We start from the raw sequence: 17,447 nt of genomic DNA, 5'->3' as shown, positions 1-17,447 counted from the left end.
TAAAGTAAGTAAGTCTAAATTTGCTTAAATGCATGGTGCGAGTATAGCTTAGTCTAAAGAGCAATTTGCTCACTTTTATGATGTGCATACCTGCTGTCCTCATTTATCAGGACTGTTCGACGTCGAAAAAAACTATTTCTGAACGAATGTATGTAGACCACAAGCCATGCGAAATGTCTGTAGCAGATATTTGCGCTTTAGACGTTTTAAATACTGCAGGCGGGAGAGTGTGTGAGAACAGCGTTTAGAGGACGTGGTAACTTACCGATTTATTGAGTATGAGCCGTCTGTGGTGGTGAGAGGTTAAAAAAACTTCTGCGCCAACTCGGGACTACCTGAGACGGAGTTTTGCACAGTTTGCACAAACGGTTCCTGCGACGTGAGGCAGCGAATAATCTGATCTCCTTCCTCTTCTCCTCGTTTGAATTTGTTTCTTTTTTTACGCTGGTCGGTGAACTTGAGTCATTCATGTAGTCGCTCACATTGACTTTCTCCGACGCTGTTGGTCACACCCACTGCTGCCGAGCGACTGGTTGCCGCAGTGGTTCAAAAAGTGCATAAAGGCTTGTGAATGAAGTTTGCCTCGTGAGCGGTGAACGCCTCGACAATCGTCACACCGGCGCTGGTGCTTTAGTGTGGCGGCGTCTCTATAAAGCGATAAAAGTCCAGTGAGGGAGGCTGAAGTGATGGAAGGCATTACTCGTCTAGGAGTCGGCCCAGGCCTTTAGGTGTAGTTCGGGATTGAAAAGGCCCAGTTACATGTATATATATACACATATAGGGCGTACAGTATGTATTACAGTACATAGGTATTAAGTCTTTTTGCACTGGTGGTGCACACAAGTGTGTGTTTAGAGTCTAGAGGAAGTTCTGGGAGGTGCTGGTTTTGGGGACAGGGAGGGGGCAAAAGGGGCTGAATGCAGTTTTTGACATTTTTGTCGTTCTCAAGCCGCCTGGAATTATGAACTGTGAGAAAGGTGTAAGGGTGTGTATGAGCGCTTTCATTCAGAGCTTGTCCATACACGCTCAAAGGCAGAAAAGAGAACTGTGAAAAGGCAGCTGCTACTCATTCCACATCACAGCGGTCATTGAGGTATGGAGCAGCTGTTTGCCCATTCACCTGACATCCTACTTTCCCCTCCCCACACTGTCGATGCTGTCTTGCGTGGAGTGAACTGCCCAGGGCTAACCAAAAGTAAGAGATTATGTGCGAGAGAAAGTACAAAGTTATTGACTGCTTGCTACAGAAGTTGCAAAACATCTTTGTTCGCATTCCACACATTCCACATCATCGACTCCCTTATTGGATTGCCAGCAATTGCAGTATGTAGAGCAACGGCCACCACCCATTCTGTCCAGGAAAATGGATCTCTAAAGTACTGCAAAGCAACAGTTTTCTCACAGTCCTAGGGAACAGGCCCACCAATTTTCTAAAATTACTGCATGCTACACATGTTGAGATGCAAATGGTTATTAAAGTGCTTTGATGTCAACACATTCATAACCTTTTCCCTATAATGACTTCTTTAAATGAATCATGTAGCTTTTAGACATCTGGCTCCCATCACCTCAGCTGTGAGCAATTCAGTGCATTTCACATCAAAGCACTCTAAATAGTAAACATGTACATGTAAAGTTTATTTGTAGTTGGGGTTTTTTTTGGAATTCCCCTTTAAATTTGATTTTTTGTTCAAGGTGATATTTTGACAATGAGTGTAAAGCTCTGAAAAATGTTCAGATGAAACAAGACTCGTTATGTTTTTATAAAATATATGCAAGGTTCTAGATCTGTTCTTTTAAATGTGAGCTCACACTGTAGCAGTGTAGTGTATAGTGACTAAAAATTAAAAACTAAAAAAGGCTTTCTTCCACAGCACACATTAGTTACATTGTCGTCACAGCATAACATGAACTGCTGGGAAAATAAGTGTCTGTTAGTTTGCCGGAGGAAACCAGACAGTAATTATGCTCACACATTCCACATCCTTCACAATTACACAGAAACACTCTCTGCGCCAAGTTCCAGAAGATGACTAGCACAGACTAGTACGGTTCCCCCTCTGAAATATTAGGTTTAGGTTAATGAGAACTAGCACAGGCTTACAGAATGCAAGTGGTGTGGTGCTCATTCAGACGTCTAACTGTGTTGATCTGCTCAAACACACAGAAAGAACAGCAGGGACAGGTCACATACACAGTTTATGTGCCTTCAGCAGTGGTGTGGTGTAGCTCATATGACAGTTCAAAGAGTCCTGTAATTTGACACAAAAAATGAACACAGTTCTGCCCCAAGAGTTTATCCTTTCATTTATGCAAACACCACAGTGATCCAACTCAAACTGAAGTGCAACAGGCTGTCTTTGTCTCTCTAAAACAGCTCCCGGGTTAAATAGAACTTTCACTTCTGCCGCATGAAGACCAGAATGCTATATTCAAAGCACAGTGTGGCAAGTGCTATTTTAAACAGAAATGTAGCTATTCAAATAGGATGGAATGCAAGCGGGTGTGTGGTGATGTTTCCAGCCTGTGGAATGTTTTTCATTTGTGCAGGAATGCTCATGTGAAGCTTGTTTTGCTGAGCAACGAGTAAATACTGGAAAAAGAAAAAGCACAGGGAAACCATCACAGACTCCCTTTTACATATGAAGGTTCTTTGTTAACACAGAAAGCCAGATGATGTTTTTAAAAGAAGAATTCCCTCAAATCATATTTATTGACACTATTACAGGTACAAACATAGATAGTTATTTACATGGCTGAAATGCAGGGGTGGTTGGCTATGTCCTCCAGGAACTACTTCAGGAACTACCGGCTTGCTTGGGCCTTTGTAGCACAAGCAAACACCTTGCACATCTCTGGAACATCCCAGTCGGGATTTGATCTGGAGGCTAGAGCACACTTTTCCTGAATCAATGTTTTCGAAGAGAAAAACTATTTGTCCCAGATGCCACACTGTCAAAGGGGGAGTCCAGATCCTGAGCCACCAGGATGTAGAAACAGAGGACTTAGACGCAGCAGAGCACGCACAGGAACACCCAACTTACTGAACTTTAGCAGCAGCTCAGGGAAGGACGAGCTCCCTGAAGAAAGAAAGAGCAACCACATCACCATACAATAGCCAGGCCTACTTTTGAGTTTCCTGTTTATTAGGTGCATCTCTGTATAGCGCCTATATACACTGGCCCATTAACATGGTACTCTTACGTATGGTGCACTTTGTAAGGACAAGACTGACCAAGCTTGTCTGTTGCTGCACAGTTCATCAGCCCTACTCTGCCCCATCCATTAAATGAAAGGGAGAGCCATAAGGCAAGGCATGATCGTATAGCATTTGGATTGTGGATCATTCTCAGCACATAATAATAGCACCAGTGTATCTTTGGCGTCTTTAAACACTTCAGCGTCACTGGTAGGTTGGGTACACAAACCAAACATAAAAGCCAGTAGTGTTTCTGTGAAGGGCTAGACTGCACTAGTTCCCAAATTTAAAAATAGATATACATTTAGGCCACATTTAGACGTACAGTTAGTCTACAATTCCTTGCTGTTGTATATACTGATGGACAAAAATATTTGTACACAATGGTAGATTTATCACTAAAAACAATTCATGAGAGATCAGCTGTCTAGGCCTTTTCTTTTGAGACATCAGTCTCATCCATCTCTGGAAAGAGACCAGGTCCCAGGGAAACCGCCAGCTGGTCACTCAATAACGTCTTACAGCTTATAAATTATTTGATCACAATCAGTCTATTTACCCTCAAGCTCTGTATTTGCCATCTTTTTGAAGCTAGGAACAGAGTGGTAGACCAGGAAGCAGGCCAGCATGCTGGTGTCGGCATCCTCGTTTGTAGGCTGGCCTCTTACATATGCCTGCAGCGCACGGGTGTTGTCTGTGTACGAAGGATCAAAGGTTGGAGAAACAAGAAAAGCAAAATGCTATCAGAATCCCGCTGATTCATGGAAGCCTTACAGTCAGTAATTCAAAAATGCTTGTTGTTTCAGAGTAACAGACTTGATTGCTGAAGCTCTTTACACATGCAAAGAAGTGCTAACCTACACTGAGGGGGGAAAAAAAAAAAGTCCTGCATGGTGTTTTAACAAAACACATTTAGTATATGCTTCTACAAGCTGCCACAAAGAGGATTTTATTGGGGACTTTAAGGTAATCATTTTTTACTTGGTATTTTTAATTACTATAAAGATTTAACCAAGGGTGTTTGCTGTATAATTAATAATTTGATATTCAGTGTGCATTCTGTGGGGAATATATCAAATAGATTAACTTTTCATCTAACAGAAAGCCAAAGGTTGAAATACGTCCTAAAAAATACTGAAATATTGCTTTGAAACCATTTGTTGAAGTCATGGCCACATCTGTGTTAACCACAGGGCTTTCTCACCACAGAGCCAGCGGTCGAGCGCCTGGTCAGCCAAGCTCTTCATGACCGGCAGGAACTCAGAACTGAGCAGCAGGCCACGGCCCTGTCTGTGCGTGTCCCTAAGTCTTTGCTGTAGCACACCGCTCTCACACAGTTCCAGGACCAGCTTCATCTGCCACAGGCAGAACGTCTCGCTCAACTCGCTCTGCTCCAGACCCTTCACTGCCTGAAAGATCACAGACCCACAAGTACACACATGCACTGAGTTGCCAGCTCTCCCCAGCCTCACATGGTAATACCAACCCCCACTTCTAGGTTAAAACCAAATATTAAATGGTATAACAGTATTTCTTTGTCACATAGTCAAAATTAACTAGGAACGGCTAAAGAACTAATTCGCATCCATAATACTGCAGGACCTGCTGTTCCCAACATAAATTATTACACTAATCAGGTAAATACAAGCGCTACCAAATGGGGGAGGGTTGTTACTCCAGTAAAAGGGAAATAGACCTATGAGCATGGCTAGCCTTGTACAAATGCAAAAGTGACCAAGTGTATGCAATTTATTGTTTTGATCCTCAAGATTGCATAACAAAATACCTAGTCAAATGTATGGTTTGAACAAAGCTGTAGATCAACCCACTAAGGTTAAAATTGAACTAGAAACAGCCCTAGATTAACCCTGCTATTCAATTCTGAGTGGACAAACCACCTCATAAATAAATATTATAATAAGCTCCTTATCCATACCTTAATTATTTAGTTAAAAAAAAAACAACATTTACTTGATTTACTGTAATTAAAATTAAAAATGTAATCCTAAGGAAATGCTAACAATTTACTGAGCCTGTCTAAATGACCTCTGCACTGGTGTTATATAAGGGTGTCATTCAAACAGTGAAGTTGTTGCAGACCTTTGTTACCATACAATCATCGATTACACTGTCTAAATGTGTGACTCTGCATTGTTCTGCTCTCTAGAAATATTGCAGTCCCGAGACAGAGACAGTTACTGTATTTTGAGTTAATTTTGTAATGTTGTAATTATGTGAATAAAGAGTGCAATGAAATGGCACGGTCCATTTGTAAATTAATCCTAGCAAAACTTACCTGATCAATAGCGATATGGGTGGGCAGCATTTCTGGGTTCTCCTGGGTAACACATTCATATAGAATGGCTGAGAATAAGGCCACAGTCTCCTGTGGGAACAAAGGGAGAGAAACACACAAGAACAATAAAGGAAAGCCACCATAATAACAACTTCCTGACCTCAAAAACGTTGTGGGTGTATAAGGATGGGTGGAGCAAAAAAACTAAACAAACCAAAACTGTATTTACTGTATTTAAGTCATCTATTTACTTGAATCAGTTAACTGAAAATGAAAATCCAACTGCGTATTTATGGACAATTGTTCAGCTACCATTTGCTAGAACAATCATTTGCACTTTGCTGTACTCCGGCATATCTAACCCTTTACCTTTCACATCCCAATTAAAAAGTTTAAATGCAACTCACATGTTTCATGTTCTCAGAGACTTTGCAGAAGTACTCAGCAAAAGAAACCAAGGCAGCATCTGAGGTAAAGGTCGAGATAGCTTCAGGCTGCAAAATAAAGAATAAAAGAGGGCTCAATACATATACAGATAAAGAGAGGTAAACAGAAATGGGAGAAAGACTTAACTGATTATAAGTAAAAAAAATTTTGAAGAAACTACCCGTTTAAGTAAAGCCTTGTGTACCTTCTAAAGCACAAAGCAAACCTCTAAATAGCTAATTCTCTCACTCCAGATTTACTTATGCTAGTTAAATGATTCACAGAATAGCCCTCTAGCTGGAGGAACACCGCAAAAAAATCTAATATTTGCAAATTAAGCTACAATACATATTGACAAGTCTTGGCAAAACCTGTCTGTGGGCTGTGATATTTATCCGGCACCCCAACAGACCTTGAACGTGCGCACTTCTGGGTTTCTGTTGTTGACTGTAGGGGCCAGCAGACTTTTCCAGCCACGGGGATCATCCTTGTAGGGCAGCTGTCCTGCACGCAGTTTTACATAAAGAACTCCATCTCTTGAGAGAATGGACCTAAGGGCAAAATAATACAGGGCTTATGTCCTGTCATGCATCATAAAATTCGCAAGGTCTTATAATAGGGTGTGTTGTTCAGACTTACTGTAGATGCTGAGTTCCTTTACTAAGATCAATGTTCAGCTCCCAGTATCTTGGACCTTTCACCTTAATCTAGCGGGACAATGGGTTTAAATTAGTTTCAAAAGTAGTTTTGATTTTACAAGGTCTCACTATGCTGATACATTGTGAACTCTTTACCACCTTTATATCTCATGGCATAATTAACGTGCCATCTACAGCAGTGCTCTTTCATTTTTTTTTTTTTTTTTAACGTTCAATCATTTGCATATTCTGCTGTTTAGGCCATTACCTGTTTCAGAAGATGAAGCTCGGGAAGCATGGTGGGAGCCATCAATTCCACAGTTGTCTGTTCATACCACGGTGTCTCCTATTAAAATAAATGCACGGATTTCATGGAATACCCACAAACACTTAATACGTAATGCACTGACGCCACATCTACAATATATTACATGTGTGTAATGTGACAGAATGGTGAGGGGGTGTCTGTGTAATAGAATTTAAAATGATTTCACCGCTCTTTTGGAAGCAGCCTAATATGGCTAGGCCAGAAGGAGTCAGACCCTACAATCCTTGGACAGCCAGGTCTTACTCAGATGTGTAACTCTCACACAGCCCAAGCCACATAAGCACATAGCACATAGAAAGAAAGCCGCAAGCAGGGCTACATACAACCAGAATGACTCATTTACTTGCTCAGTCACTATCAGGGATGTTAGGAGTTTACCACAGTTGGTCCACCCAGGGGAAAAAAAAAAACAAAAAAAACCCCACCATCTACGCACCCTCCCATCATTACGTCTTAATCTTAACTGATTATATTGCTATGGGGGAACAAATTCATGCCTCTCCCTTTTTTTTACTTTTGGAATTTGTAAACTTCAGCTACATTGTATAAACATCTCAATGAATAGATCAACGAAAAAGGTCCAGAATTACTTGGAAGAAAATCTCCATTGATCTCTAGTTTTTATTATAATCAGAATTTGCTGTTCCCTAAAGCAAGATGGCCCAAGTATATCTCAGAAATAGAAGCCTTTTGTTAAAAAAAGAATGGGTCAAAATCTTCCAAACAAGAACTGAACTAAGCATTTACTGATACATATATGCACTGACCATGCAGGATCAACTTTTCCTTTGGGCATTTGTACTTTTTTGTTATATTGAAACTGTAAAATATGTAAATGTAATTTTGCCCTTAATGTTAAAGAAATGTTATCCTTAGCCATAATTTTGCATGCCACTGTATCTGGCATTTCAGAGAGGTGTACCTTGTAGGTGACATCCAGCATTGCGTAGCAGGGCTTTAGAGTGTCTACATCCACAGGAACCAGCAGCCGAGGCTCAGCCGCGAGAACACAAAGGTGACGCAAGGCTTGGAGGTGATACCTGTGGACAATGGGCACACAAAAACAGATCTACAATCATTCTACACAACCTCAAACACAATCAGGGGCTGCAGTCTCTATTTTATCTATTTACCTCTGCAAAAGCACAATTATATACAATTACACAGTGTCCATTATTTATAAAACACACGCAACCCTACAAAATAGTGTACTTAGTACAGTGGAAGAGTTATGTAATTGTGGTGATCTGAATTGTTACCTGTTGTCAGTGCTATGAGCAGGAAAATGAGGATAGAGGGCACAGAGGAGGGCAGCAATGGCTGAGTTGGAGGTGCTGAGGGTGTACCTGTGTAAACAAAGTCACATGGTACATTACTGTTCCTGGTATCAATGTACCAAGCTACTTTTACCAAAACTCCTTTGCATCACACACTGTCCCCGCAACACCACAACAAAAAATGTCAATAGAAAATGAGCAAACAAGCAATAGATACTAAATATAGAAACATGTAGCAGTGATATTTGTCAAAAGCTGACATATTCCGAGACAGAACTGTCCAAGCGAGGGAAAATGATCATCCATTGTTTAATAGCGTCATTTGGGCTCTTTGTAAAGCTTCACTTAAAAATAATAGCGGTGCTGAGGAGAGTGCTTGAGTTGGGAAGAGAGGCACTTGTGGTGCATTTGAGCCTGTCAGGGGTGGTGTTCTCCCTCTCATTTTAAAATGCTAGCACAAGACACAGCAGAACAATGTGATATGGATTTTAAATTCATATAAAAATTTAGAGTGTAATGATTTTGCTGCACTGTTAAATTCACTTCCTCAAATTTAGATTAAATTTTCTGAAAATACTACACCCTGGCACTGGAAAAGCAAACCAGACCAGAGGAAGTTGTCTCCTTTCAGTTGTGTCCAGCAGTTTTGAAAGCATTTGTTTCATATAGAGAAAGACAGTGTGAGAAGAGTTTTTATAGTAAAATTTTAAATAAAAAAGTTTTAAAGTAATATTAACTAGTGGGTTTTACATTTTAGTACATAGTACAACAAGACATTTTCACATACACACATTACACAATCAATACATTTACATTCATGGCATTTGATGGTCGTTCATATCTAGAAGGATTTACATTTTAAAAAAACAAAAAAACAATGCTGTGTGCTTGGTAAGATTATCTAACGCATGCACGGGTAAGATTCTCAGTAGGTTGCTTTTTTCCTTTACTACTGGTAATAAGCAAATGCCCAAAGTATGATAACCGTGCATTTTAATATGGTGGTATACTGCTGCAACAATGATGAGGACATAAAGAAACAAAAACAGTTAGAATGACCATATCATGTATTTAAGAAAACTACATTTGTAAAACCTCTCCAACACATGTTAAAAGGCAAGTTGACCCCTACACTTCTTCGACACAGTGGTGGCATCTGCCATCTTTTATGGAGTGGTCTGCTGGGGCAGTAGCATCTCGACGGCAGATAAGAAGAAACTGAACAAACTCATAAAGAGGGCCGGCTCTGTCCTGGGGTGCTTCTTAGACCCAGTGCAGGTGGTGGGAGACAGGAGGATGACAGCCAAGCTGGAATCCATGCTGGAGACCAGCTCCCACCCCATGCATGACACTCTGGCAGCACTGGGCAACTCCTTTAGTGACAGGTTGCTTCACCCAAAGTGTGTGAAGAAGCGGTATTGCAGGTCCTTCCTTCCTGCTGCCGTCAGTCTCCACAACCAGCACTGCTCCCAGCGGACCACATACACACACTCTTAAACTACACACACATGTTCAGGGAACAGAGATCCCTCAATGTAAAAATACTATGTGCAATACCCCCCCTCTCCCACGTGCAATTAAGAGTCATTTGCAATAATCTGTACATAATATGGTTATTGCTTTTTTTACTTCTTATTTATATTGTGTATATAGTGTAAATTATTTATCTACATTTTTTTGTAACTGAGTTTCTTGCTATCCCTTTCTGCTGTGACACTGAGAATTTCCCCACTGTGGGACTAATAAAGGATTATCTTATCTTATCTCTTACACTTTATAAATGTATGTGCCATCTTTGGTAGCAACAATTGCAACCAAAAGCTCCCTATTTAGTCTTTTACAGTGCTATAAAGAAAATTTGCCTTTGCATTTCAAAAAAATTGTTTTGATCCTTCTATGCAGTTAACACGTAAATGGGACTGTGCTTCAACTGATCATGAGATCACAGTCCGGTCCTGAAGCTGCAAAACAACCCCACACCATTAGACTATCACCACCCTGTTTAACTGATGGTATGATGGTCTTATTGCCTGCACCATTCCATTTTCCACCCACCAGTCCACAAAATATAATTCTAAAAGATTTAAGTCAACAAGGTGTTTTTTGGCAAATGTGAGACAAATCCTTATGATCTATCTTAGCAGTGATTTTTTCCTCGCAACTTTCAAATGTATACCATATTTCCCTGGTCTCTTTTTAAATGGCAGAATTATAGACACTTTGTCTGAGGCTTACTTAACACTGGTGGAAATAATCTGTTTAAGTGATATTTGGAGTAAACAGAGCTGGCAACAATCAAACAGGGGTTGAGAACATTTTGTTCTTCAATAAATTACATTCTTTTAAAAGCATTATTTTGTGTTTACTCAAGCTGTCTGTTTTTTATCTTTGGAGATCTGAAACAATTTAATGTTGAGACAAATATGCAAATATAAGAAAAAACAAACAAACAGCCCACCAAGAAATAGATACTAGATAAATAGATAATAGATCATAGCACTTCATAGGATATAGGCAAGTTAGCCAAATGTGTATTAAAAAGTAGAGAAGAAAATAATGTGAAGAGCTGAAATTCTTCATTTATGAGACTTCAGTTTCACATGTTACTGAATAGGAGAGATGCAGTCAGACACACACTCTATAAGAAAACTGAGATAAGTTAAGTGTTTCCAAAGCAGGAAATAACGACTGCGTTCTTGTCATTTGTTCTTGTCATGACCAAGAGTTGCAATTCTGCAGGACCATAAACTATGCCTGTAGTACACTTAAAACATTAAAGGGGAATTCCTTTTTTGCATTATTCACAGAAAAGAACATTTCAAATTAAACCACAGCTTAAAGATTGTTATGCAAACATTAAAAAAAATTGTGGAATTCCCCTTTAACATGTATCACCTTCAGAAGCTGTCTGACAGCCAAGCTAAAGGGTTACATGCCAAACAGTTAAATAGAACTATCAGCAGAAAAGAGCAGAAGAGGTACTTTTCAATCCACCTCCATGAAAGAAATGAAATGCAAGGCTCAGCAATTCCACTCATTTAGTTAATGTGCTCATCAAAGGCATATAAATTCAAATAATTCAAGTTTGTGAGTGTGTTTATTCCCACTTCAAACACCAGTGTACTCGGTTTTCCAAACCAGCCCATTTTGTTTTTAAATAAAAACACAGCTCTATGTGCAAGCTGTTTTGAAATGAAAATGCACTCATACCAACTATAAACAAGCTCTTCGCCCTCTACACAGATATTTTGGTCAGCTGGACTATGTTATGCCTAAACATCCAGCAGTTGAACTAAAACACAAATACCAAGATAAAAAGCTAGGAAGATATACATAAAGATATTTTAATGTTAGAGAAACTCCCACTCACGCATGGAAACTTACACCACTCAGAACATTCAGGAAAATTGTCTAAGGTTAATGTTTAGCTGTATCACTGTGCCTTCCACTTTTGTAAAAGCTACAATTGCAATAATGCACTCAAGGGACCAGAATGAGATTTTAACACTAATATTCTAATCTACAACACTATCTAAGGCCTCTTACTTGTTAATTAACAAATAATATTAAAATAATTGAAAATAATAATAATAATAATAATAATAATAATAAACACTCCTCTATCATTTGATGGACAGTGTGAACCAGTTCTGGAGCCCACTAACCTGCCTCCTCCCAGGAAGAGCAGTCCCAGAGCCATGTGGTGGGCCATGTGGAAGCCATAGTTCATTTCACCAAACGTGCGTTTGTGCAGGAAGCGACACAGCTGCAGCACCTTCAGGTTCCCTGAGCCAGCCATCACCATGGAGGTTGCCAGCAGTACCATGCTCAGACATGTCTGCAGGTTATACTGACCTGACTGTTAGGCACACAAACATTGGGATGTCAGACTATGCTGTAATAGGTCATGAAGTAATGTAATAAGTGCAACTCCACTCCATTAAATGCTTACAACTGTGGTTGTTGTAGTGGTAGTTAGAGACAGCATGAAGTTTCGAGCAAACTTGTACTGCCAAAAAGAGAAAATATGTCAGTCACAAAAAAAAAAAAAAAAAGAGGTAAACAGTCATAATTGAGCAATAACACATGAGTTACATTGCCTAGTTACATGCTTCCTCTCACCAAGCAATCAAATGCATCCGAATTTGCAGATCCAGCAAATCTAAAGCCCACAGCCATGCACGCTCCCGCGATGATGTAGTCATGAGCTTGCCTGAGAACAAGAACACATGGTATGAGCAGGATTAACTCAGAAACACACACACACACACACACACACACACACACACACACACACACTTTTTTCTAACTCACACTAAAGTTTCCATGTTTAGATCTTCTGATACTAGAGTTTCCTCCTGCAGTCCGATGTTCTCTTGGATTATCTGGAAACATGATTTTATTTAAAAGAAATAAATTATGCAGAAGTGCTTGAGGTGGTATTACAAACATGATTTAATGTTCACTATTATAACATTCATATTACCTTTTATACATTGTATACATTCATACACATGATGTTGACCACTTAAAGCAATAGAACATCATGCAATAGTGGAGAAAAAAAGTAGTAAATCAAATCTTAATGTTTGCACATGCTTTCAAGTTCAACATTATGTCACAAACAGTTTTATAGATAAGCAAAGACGACATAGCTTTGTCAATAAATACAGAGTCAGTAACGCCCCCTTTAGCAGAAATCATATGTTGCATACACTTCTTGTACCAGCTATAAGTCCTTCAGCTGTTGGAATCTGGAATTTAGAAGGACTCATTCATGGGTTGTCTTGCATATACAGCTTGTTTAAGGTCTATCCACAATTTTCTATGATGTTTATGTAAGGGGACTGTGGGTATCATTCCAAAAGCTTCAGTTTGTGTCACTTTATGCGGTCATATTGCTGTATTCTGTTGTAAAGGCAATGGTATTTTCAGCTTCAGCATATTAACAGACCGTCTGCAACCAGGATTTGCTGGACTTTTGTGGAACACATTTTTTTCCTACCACCCATTCTTACCTTATCTGGCTTCTCTAAATATTTTGTAGCATGCTTCAAACATTAAGCTTGTGAGGAGGTTTAAAGCATGGCTTCTTTCTTATGATCCTTCGATGAAGATTATTTTTGTGCATGCAATGCTGCACAAGGGGAACGGTGCACCACCCTCCTAACTCAGCTAGATGTTTGTGCATGCAACCCTGCACAGGAGAATGGTGCACCACCCTTGTGACCAAGCTAGACTTTTATGCAGGAGTTTTATTCTTAGGAGTCACATGGGGTTGTTGAGTTGCCCATCTTACCAACATGCAAGCAAATTTCTTGGATTCCAAATGTTATCTTATCACAGTTCCACTGAACAGCCACAAACTATTCCTCACTGTGGGAACTGCAGGCTGAAATGGCATAGCCATCTACTTACAGCCTTCCCCTTCCTTGTAAGCATAGAGTACTTTCATTTTGTGTTTGCACAAGGTTTGAAGAGTCACAGATGTTGGTGATGACTGATAAGCCTCAGGCGTGATGTGCTAATCAAGGTTTAAGACCATGTCAAATAAGCCCTTTGCGGCAAATGACATTACTGTAAAACTAAGGGATACAAATGACATTATCAGTCCTTCATTATATTCTGATGGTAGTGAATGTACAATAAATATTATATATATATGTTCAATATATACAGTTCAGCCAAAACACTTGTAAAAATATATATTTGTAAGATATAATGTTACATTGTTGGATTCCAGCTTTCAAGATGGTGGATGAGTAAGGTAACATACAGTACTGTGCAAAAGCCTTCCAGCCTAACCTAGGCTTGTCTCGATAATTACGTCATGTTTACTTCTGTGTATTTTAAGGTATTCGGTTCTCTTGTCTGCTCTCTGTCGAAGACAAGGACGAGTCTGTGAGCAGAGAGAGACATGTATCGTGTAGGAAAAAAGAAAGCAGTGACCAATGCATCAATGATTATGCTTCCATAACACAGAGCAGTCTGCAACAGGTACGTATCAGCACATATGTGAACCACTAATTAACTGCCAAAGTTTACCCCCAACCGTGTGGAACACAAGTTTTACTGCTGCTGTAGACTTTCATAGTCGCTCATAAATAAATAAAACCCGTCTCTTGGGGAAGGAAAGAATAGCATAACCACTACTAACCAGAGACTCACTAAGAGTAAATCAATTGGAATAAATCAAATAGATAGACCACAGCAAATGGTCTATGACGATGATAATTCACTAGGCATGGCCACATTTTAAGTAACATCAGTCGTGTGTCAGTGGAGAGCAAAGTGTGAGTTTGAAAGTGTTATTGTTTTCTTATCTTTTTTCTCGTTGATCCGAAAAGTTATGCAATCAGTGATGGAAAAAAAGGTGTGCAACATGACAAGCTGGCATGTCTAATAAAAAGTGATTTCATTTAATTTATGTTTTATTTATGTAGGATATTTAAACAATTTTATATTTCAATGCCTGAATATTTGAATAATCACAATTTCATTGCTGTTTAAAAGGGTGTTATTGCATTATTCTACTATTATCAGTGAAGGTACTGGTGAAGCAATGTACATGACAAGCATGCAACTACAGAAAACTAAACTTGATATGACAATGACTGGTCAGTTGTAAAAGCCCTTCACAGAGGTTAAGTGTGAATTGCAAAACATTCATTACTAAACACTAAACACTGTATAGGAAGATAAAGGTGCAAAAAGGTTGTGCTGTTACAGGGGATGCAAACGCAATATTTCAGACTAGTTAGCACAATGAAAAGGTTGTTAATTTACACACAGAATGCATGTTCCAGAGAATTAGGTTGTGTACCTGAGGCACATTGCTGGTCACCCATTCGTCATTAGGCAGGATCTCATCCCACATGATGATGCATCTGGCCAGAGTCTGGACGAGAGAGAGCCCGACACACACACAGACAGCTCAAACTGGTGCATATATGTCTATAACTGTATATATGGGATAGGACCAATAATGATAACAATTAGAGCAGATGTTTTTACATTGTGTCAAAACATTTTTACATTGTGTCAGAATGACTGGCCCAATAGGAATGCTTCAATTCAAATAGATTTGACAGTTAGGGTAATAAAATAAAATAAAAATAAATTAACAAGTAAATAAATAAATAAATAATTACAAACCCATATATTATATATATATTATATACACACACATACACACACACACACAAACTACTGGAAACTAATTCCGATCACATAAAGCTATAAAGAGCTCTTAGACCTCAAGGGTCACAGTGAACTTAACATAGGTCTTGGCCTCAAACACCTAATCTACCCATCTCGTCCACACTCATTCTCTTTTTCTCTCCTTCACTCCGTTACCCTTAGCAGCAGGAACTCAGGCTTGATGAAATCCAGAAGAAACATGGTGTCTGGGGCTTTCAACCAATCAGCTATAGACCTACAGCAGCATGGAGAAAGAGAGTGAGAATGGTGTGAATGTCAGACAATCATTGACTGTGTGAGGTGGAGTGGGGGATGTTCTTCAAAATGAGGGCTCAGAGCAGAGGAAGTTCTTTTGGACTGATGAAATCCCTCTGAAGGAAATTGTGAAAGAGATAGATAGACACTTGAGACACTTACCTGTTGTTGGTTTTTAGATAGATCATGGCTAGAGCTAAGGTGGCACCAGGACAGGTCACATCTACATTGATTGTGTCACCCTCCTAAGATTAATAAAGAATTAAAGTTCATTAGTTTATCTGAATTCAAAACAGTGACAGAACATGATAACTGACTGTCAGATCAAATTTTATTAATCTTATTCTGGGTTTACTGCACCTTGATCTGGTAGCTAGGTGACTTGTGCTTCTCTCTGTTAATGCCAGCATGTGCGCGGCGATGTCCCCCCACCATGTACTGATAGAGCTGCTCAGGCACATTCAAGTCAGTCATCCCGATCAGATTACTGCCATGCTGCATGTACAAAAGCTTAGTCAGTGTAGGAGAAATGCTATGTTTGGACACACACACAGACAAGGTGTGTAAGCATTTACACATCAGTGTCACCAATGGGTGCAACTTCAGATAGCTGAATGCATAGATTAGAAGGGCTGTCCTTAAACATTCGAACATACACTAACCAGCAAATTCATTACAATCACCTCCTTGTTTCTAAACTGCCTGTTCAATTTCATCACAAGTCTCCATTTACCATATAGGAGAACTTTTCTCTGTTAAAGCTTTTGTGTCCAATCTTCATGGTGTTAAGTTCTTCAAACTCTTCATAAGAAAAAGATTCCTGTAGCTAATTTATCTAGCCACATTTATTTGTCTCGTCTAATTATTTATTTTTTACACATAGTATATTACACACACACACACACACACACACTCAATCATTAACAATTATCAACAAGACATAGTTTTCAGTATTTAATGCAGAAAGCTGATGAGCTAAATCCTAACATGTGGGTTTACCATGGGAAAATTCTTGTTCAAGTAAAAGATTTGTTGTGTGACTAGCTTCAACGATAGTATGCAGGAAGGAGGACGTCAGGTGACCTTGAGCGTTAGTATTACTGATATGTGCTGATAAGCCAGCGTTGCAGGTGCCTCTCCAAAGAAACTGTGTGCATGGATGATAACATTCTCTATATAATTTGCAAACACTGATACACTCACCCCGAGACAAACCATGCCAAGGGCCAGACCTGCTGCTAGAGAGTAAGATTCTCTGTCTGTGCAGTACTCCATCTCAGGACCAGGAGGGCGGCCTACATGAACACACACATTTATTTTTGCATTAACAGCATTCAGCAGACACTCTAACACATTAGATTGAGGGACTCTGGGTAAGAGACTCTTGGCTAAGGTCTGGCTAAGTGTGGTGTGCTTGCCCAGCTAGGATATCAAACCCAGCCTGTCATGTAGTAGTGCTGTTACCTAAATCACCTACATACTAAGCACGCTCAGCCAAATTACAAATATGACTGTTTTAATCACATAGTGATATTATATTATATTAGATTATTATAGTGTAATAATAAAATGTGTAATCAGTCTTATTAAATGTAATAATGGAGTGAAGCATATTTCAAGTAAAAATTACAGTACTCAGTATGGGAGAGTATTTGGAAATAAGTTTTAAAACTACATGACAAAATATTACAATAAATATCATATATTGTAAAAATGAAATCATTTTTTCCCATATCGCCCAGCTCTATTAGGCCCTGAACATTGTAGCTGTTTTTAGATTTGATTTTAAGGTGTATGATTTTTAAAACCAAGATACACAATATTAATG

General features: G+C 39.3%; 1 protein-coding gene and 1 long non-coding RNA gene across 4 annotated transcripts in view; both read right to left on the bottom strand.

The window, feature by feature from the left end:
- Nucleotides 1–811, bottom strand: part of LOC140554462 (uncharacterized) — a 34,168-nt gene extending 33,357 nt beyond the window's left edge. Inside the window, exon 1 of the long non-coding RNA XR_011979615.1 lies at nt 266–811. This is a non-coding gene — a long non-coding RNA (uncharacterized lncRNA). The remainder of the gene's footprint in view (nt 1–265) is intronic.
- Nucleotides 812–2,694: 1,883 nt separating this feature from the next.
- The window catches only part of anapc1 (anaphase promoting complex subunit 1), a 42,676-nt gene continuing 27,923 nt past the window's right edge, over nt 2,695–17,447 (bottom strand). For 2 of the 3 annotated variants that reach the window (XM_072677486.1, XM_072677488.1), the window contains 19 exons: nt 16,823–16,914; nt 15,980–16,114; nt 15,782–15,864; nt 15,521–15,599; nt 14,988–15,062; nt 12,479–12,549; nt 12,287–12,377; nt 12,117–12,173; nt 11,830–12,023; nt 8,147–8,233; nt 7,810–7,927; nt 6,828–6,905; nt 6,561–6,628; nt 6,334–6,472; nt 5,903–5,989; nt 5,496–5,585; nt 4,404–4,608; nt 3,759–3,893; nt 2,695–3,080 (listed from right to left, as the gene is read on the bottom strand). In XM_072677486.1, the coding sequence (XP_072533587.1) occupies nt 2,956–3,080; nt 3,759–3,893; nt 4,404–4,608; nt 5,496–5,585; nt 5,903–5,989; nt 6,334–6,472; nt 6,561–6,628; nt 6,828–6,905; nt 7,810–7,927; nt 8,147–8,233; nt 11,830–12,023; nt 12,117–12,173; nt 12,287–12,377; nt 12,479–12,549; nt 14,988–15,062; nt 15,521–15,599; nt 15,782–15,864; nt 15,980–16,114; nt 16,823–16,914 (2,009 nt within the window). In that variant the 3' untranslated portion in view covers nt 2,695–2,955. The remainder of the gene's footprint in view (nt 3,081–3,758; nt 3,894–4,403; nt 4,609–5,495; nt 5,586–5,902; nt 5,990–6,333; nt 6,473–6,560; nt 6,629–6,827; nt 6,906–7,809; nt 7,928–8,146; nt 8,234–11,829; nt 12,024–12,116; nt 12,174–12,286; nt 12,378–12,478; nt 12,550–14,987; nt 15,063–15,520; nt 15,600–15,781; nt 15,865–15,979; nt 16,115–16,822; nt 16,915–17,447) is intronic. The other variant, XM_072677487.1, reaches the window with a different exon arrangement.

The sequence above is a fragment of the Salminus brasiliensis genome, chromosome 4, assembly GCF_030463535.1.
Source record: "Salminus brasiliensis chromosome 4, fSalBra1.hap2, whole genome shotgun sequence".
Taxonomy (NCBI): domain Eukaryota; kingdom Metazoa; phylum Chordata; class Actinopteri; order Characiformes; family Bryconidae; genus Salminus; species Salminus brasiliensis.
This window is presented reverse-complemented; position numbering and strand designations above follow the sequence as displayed.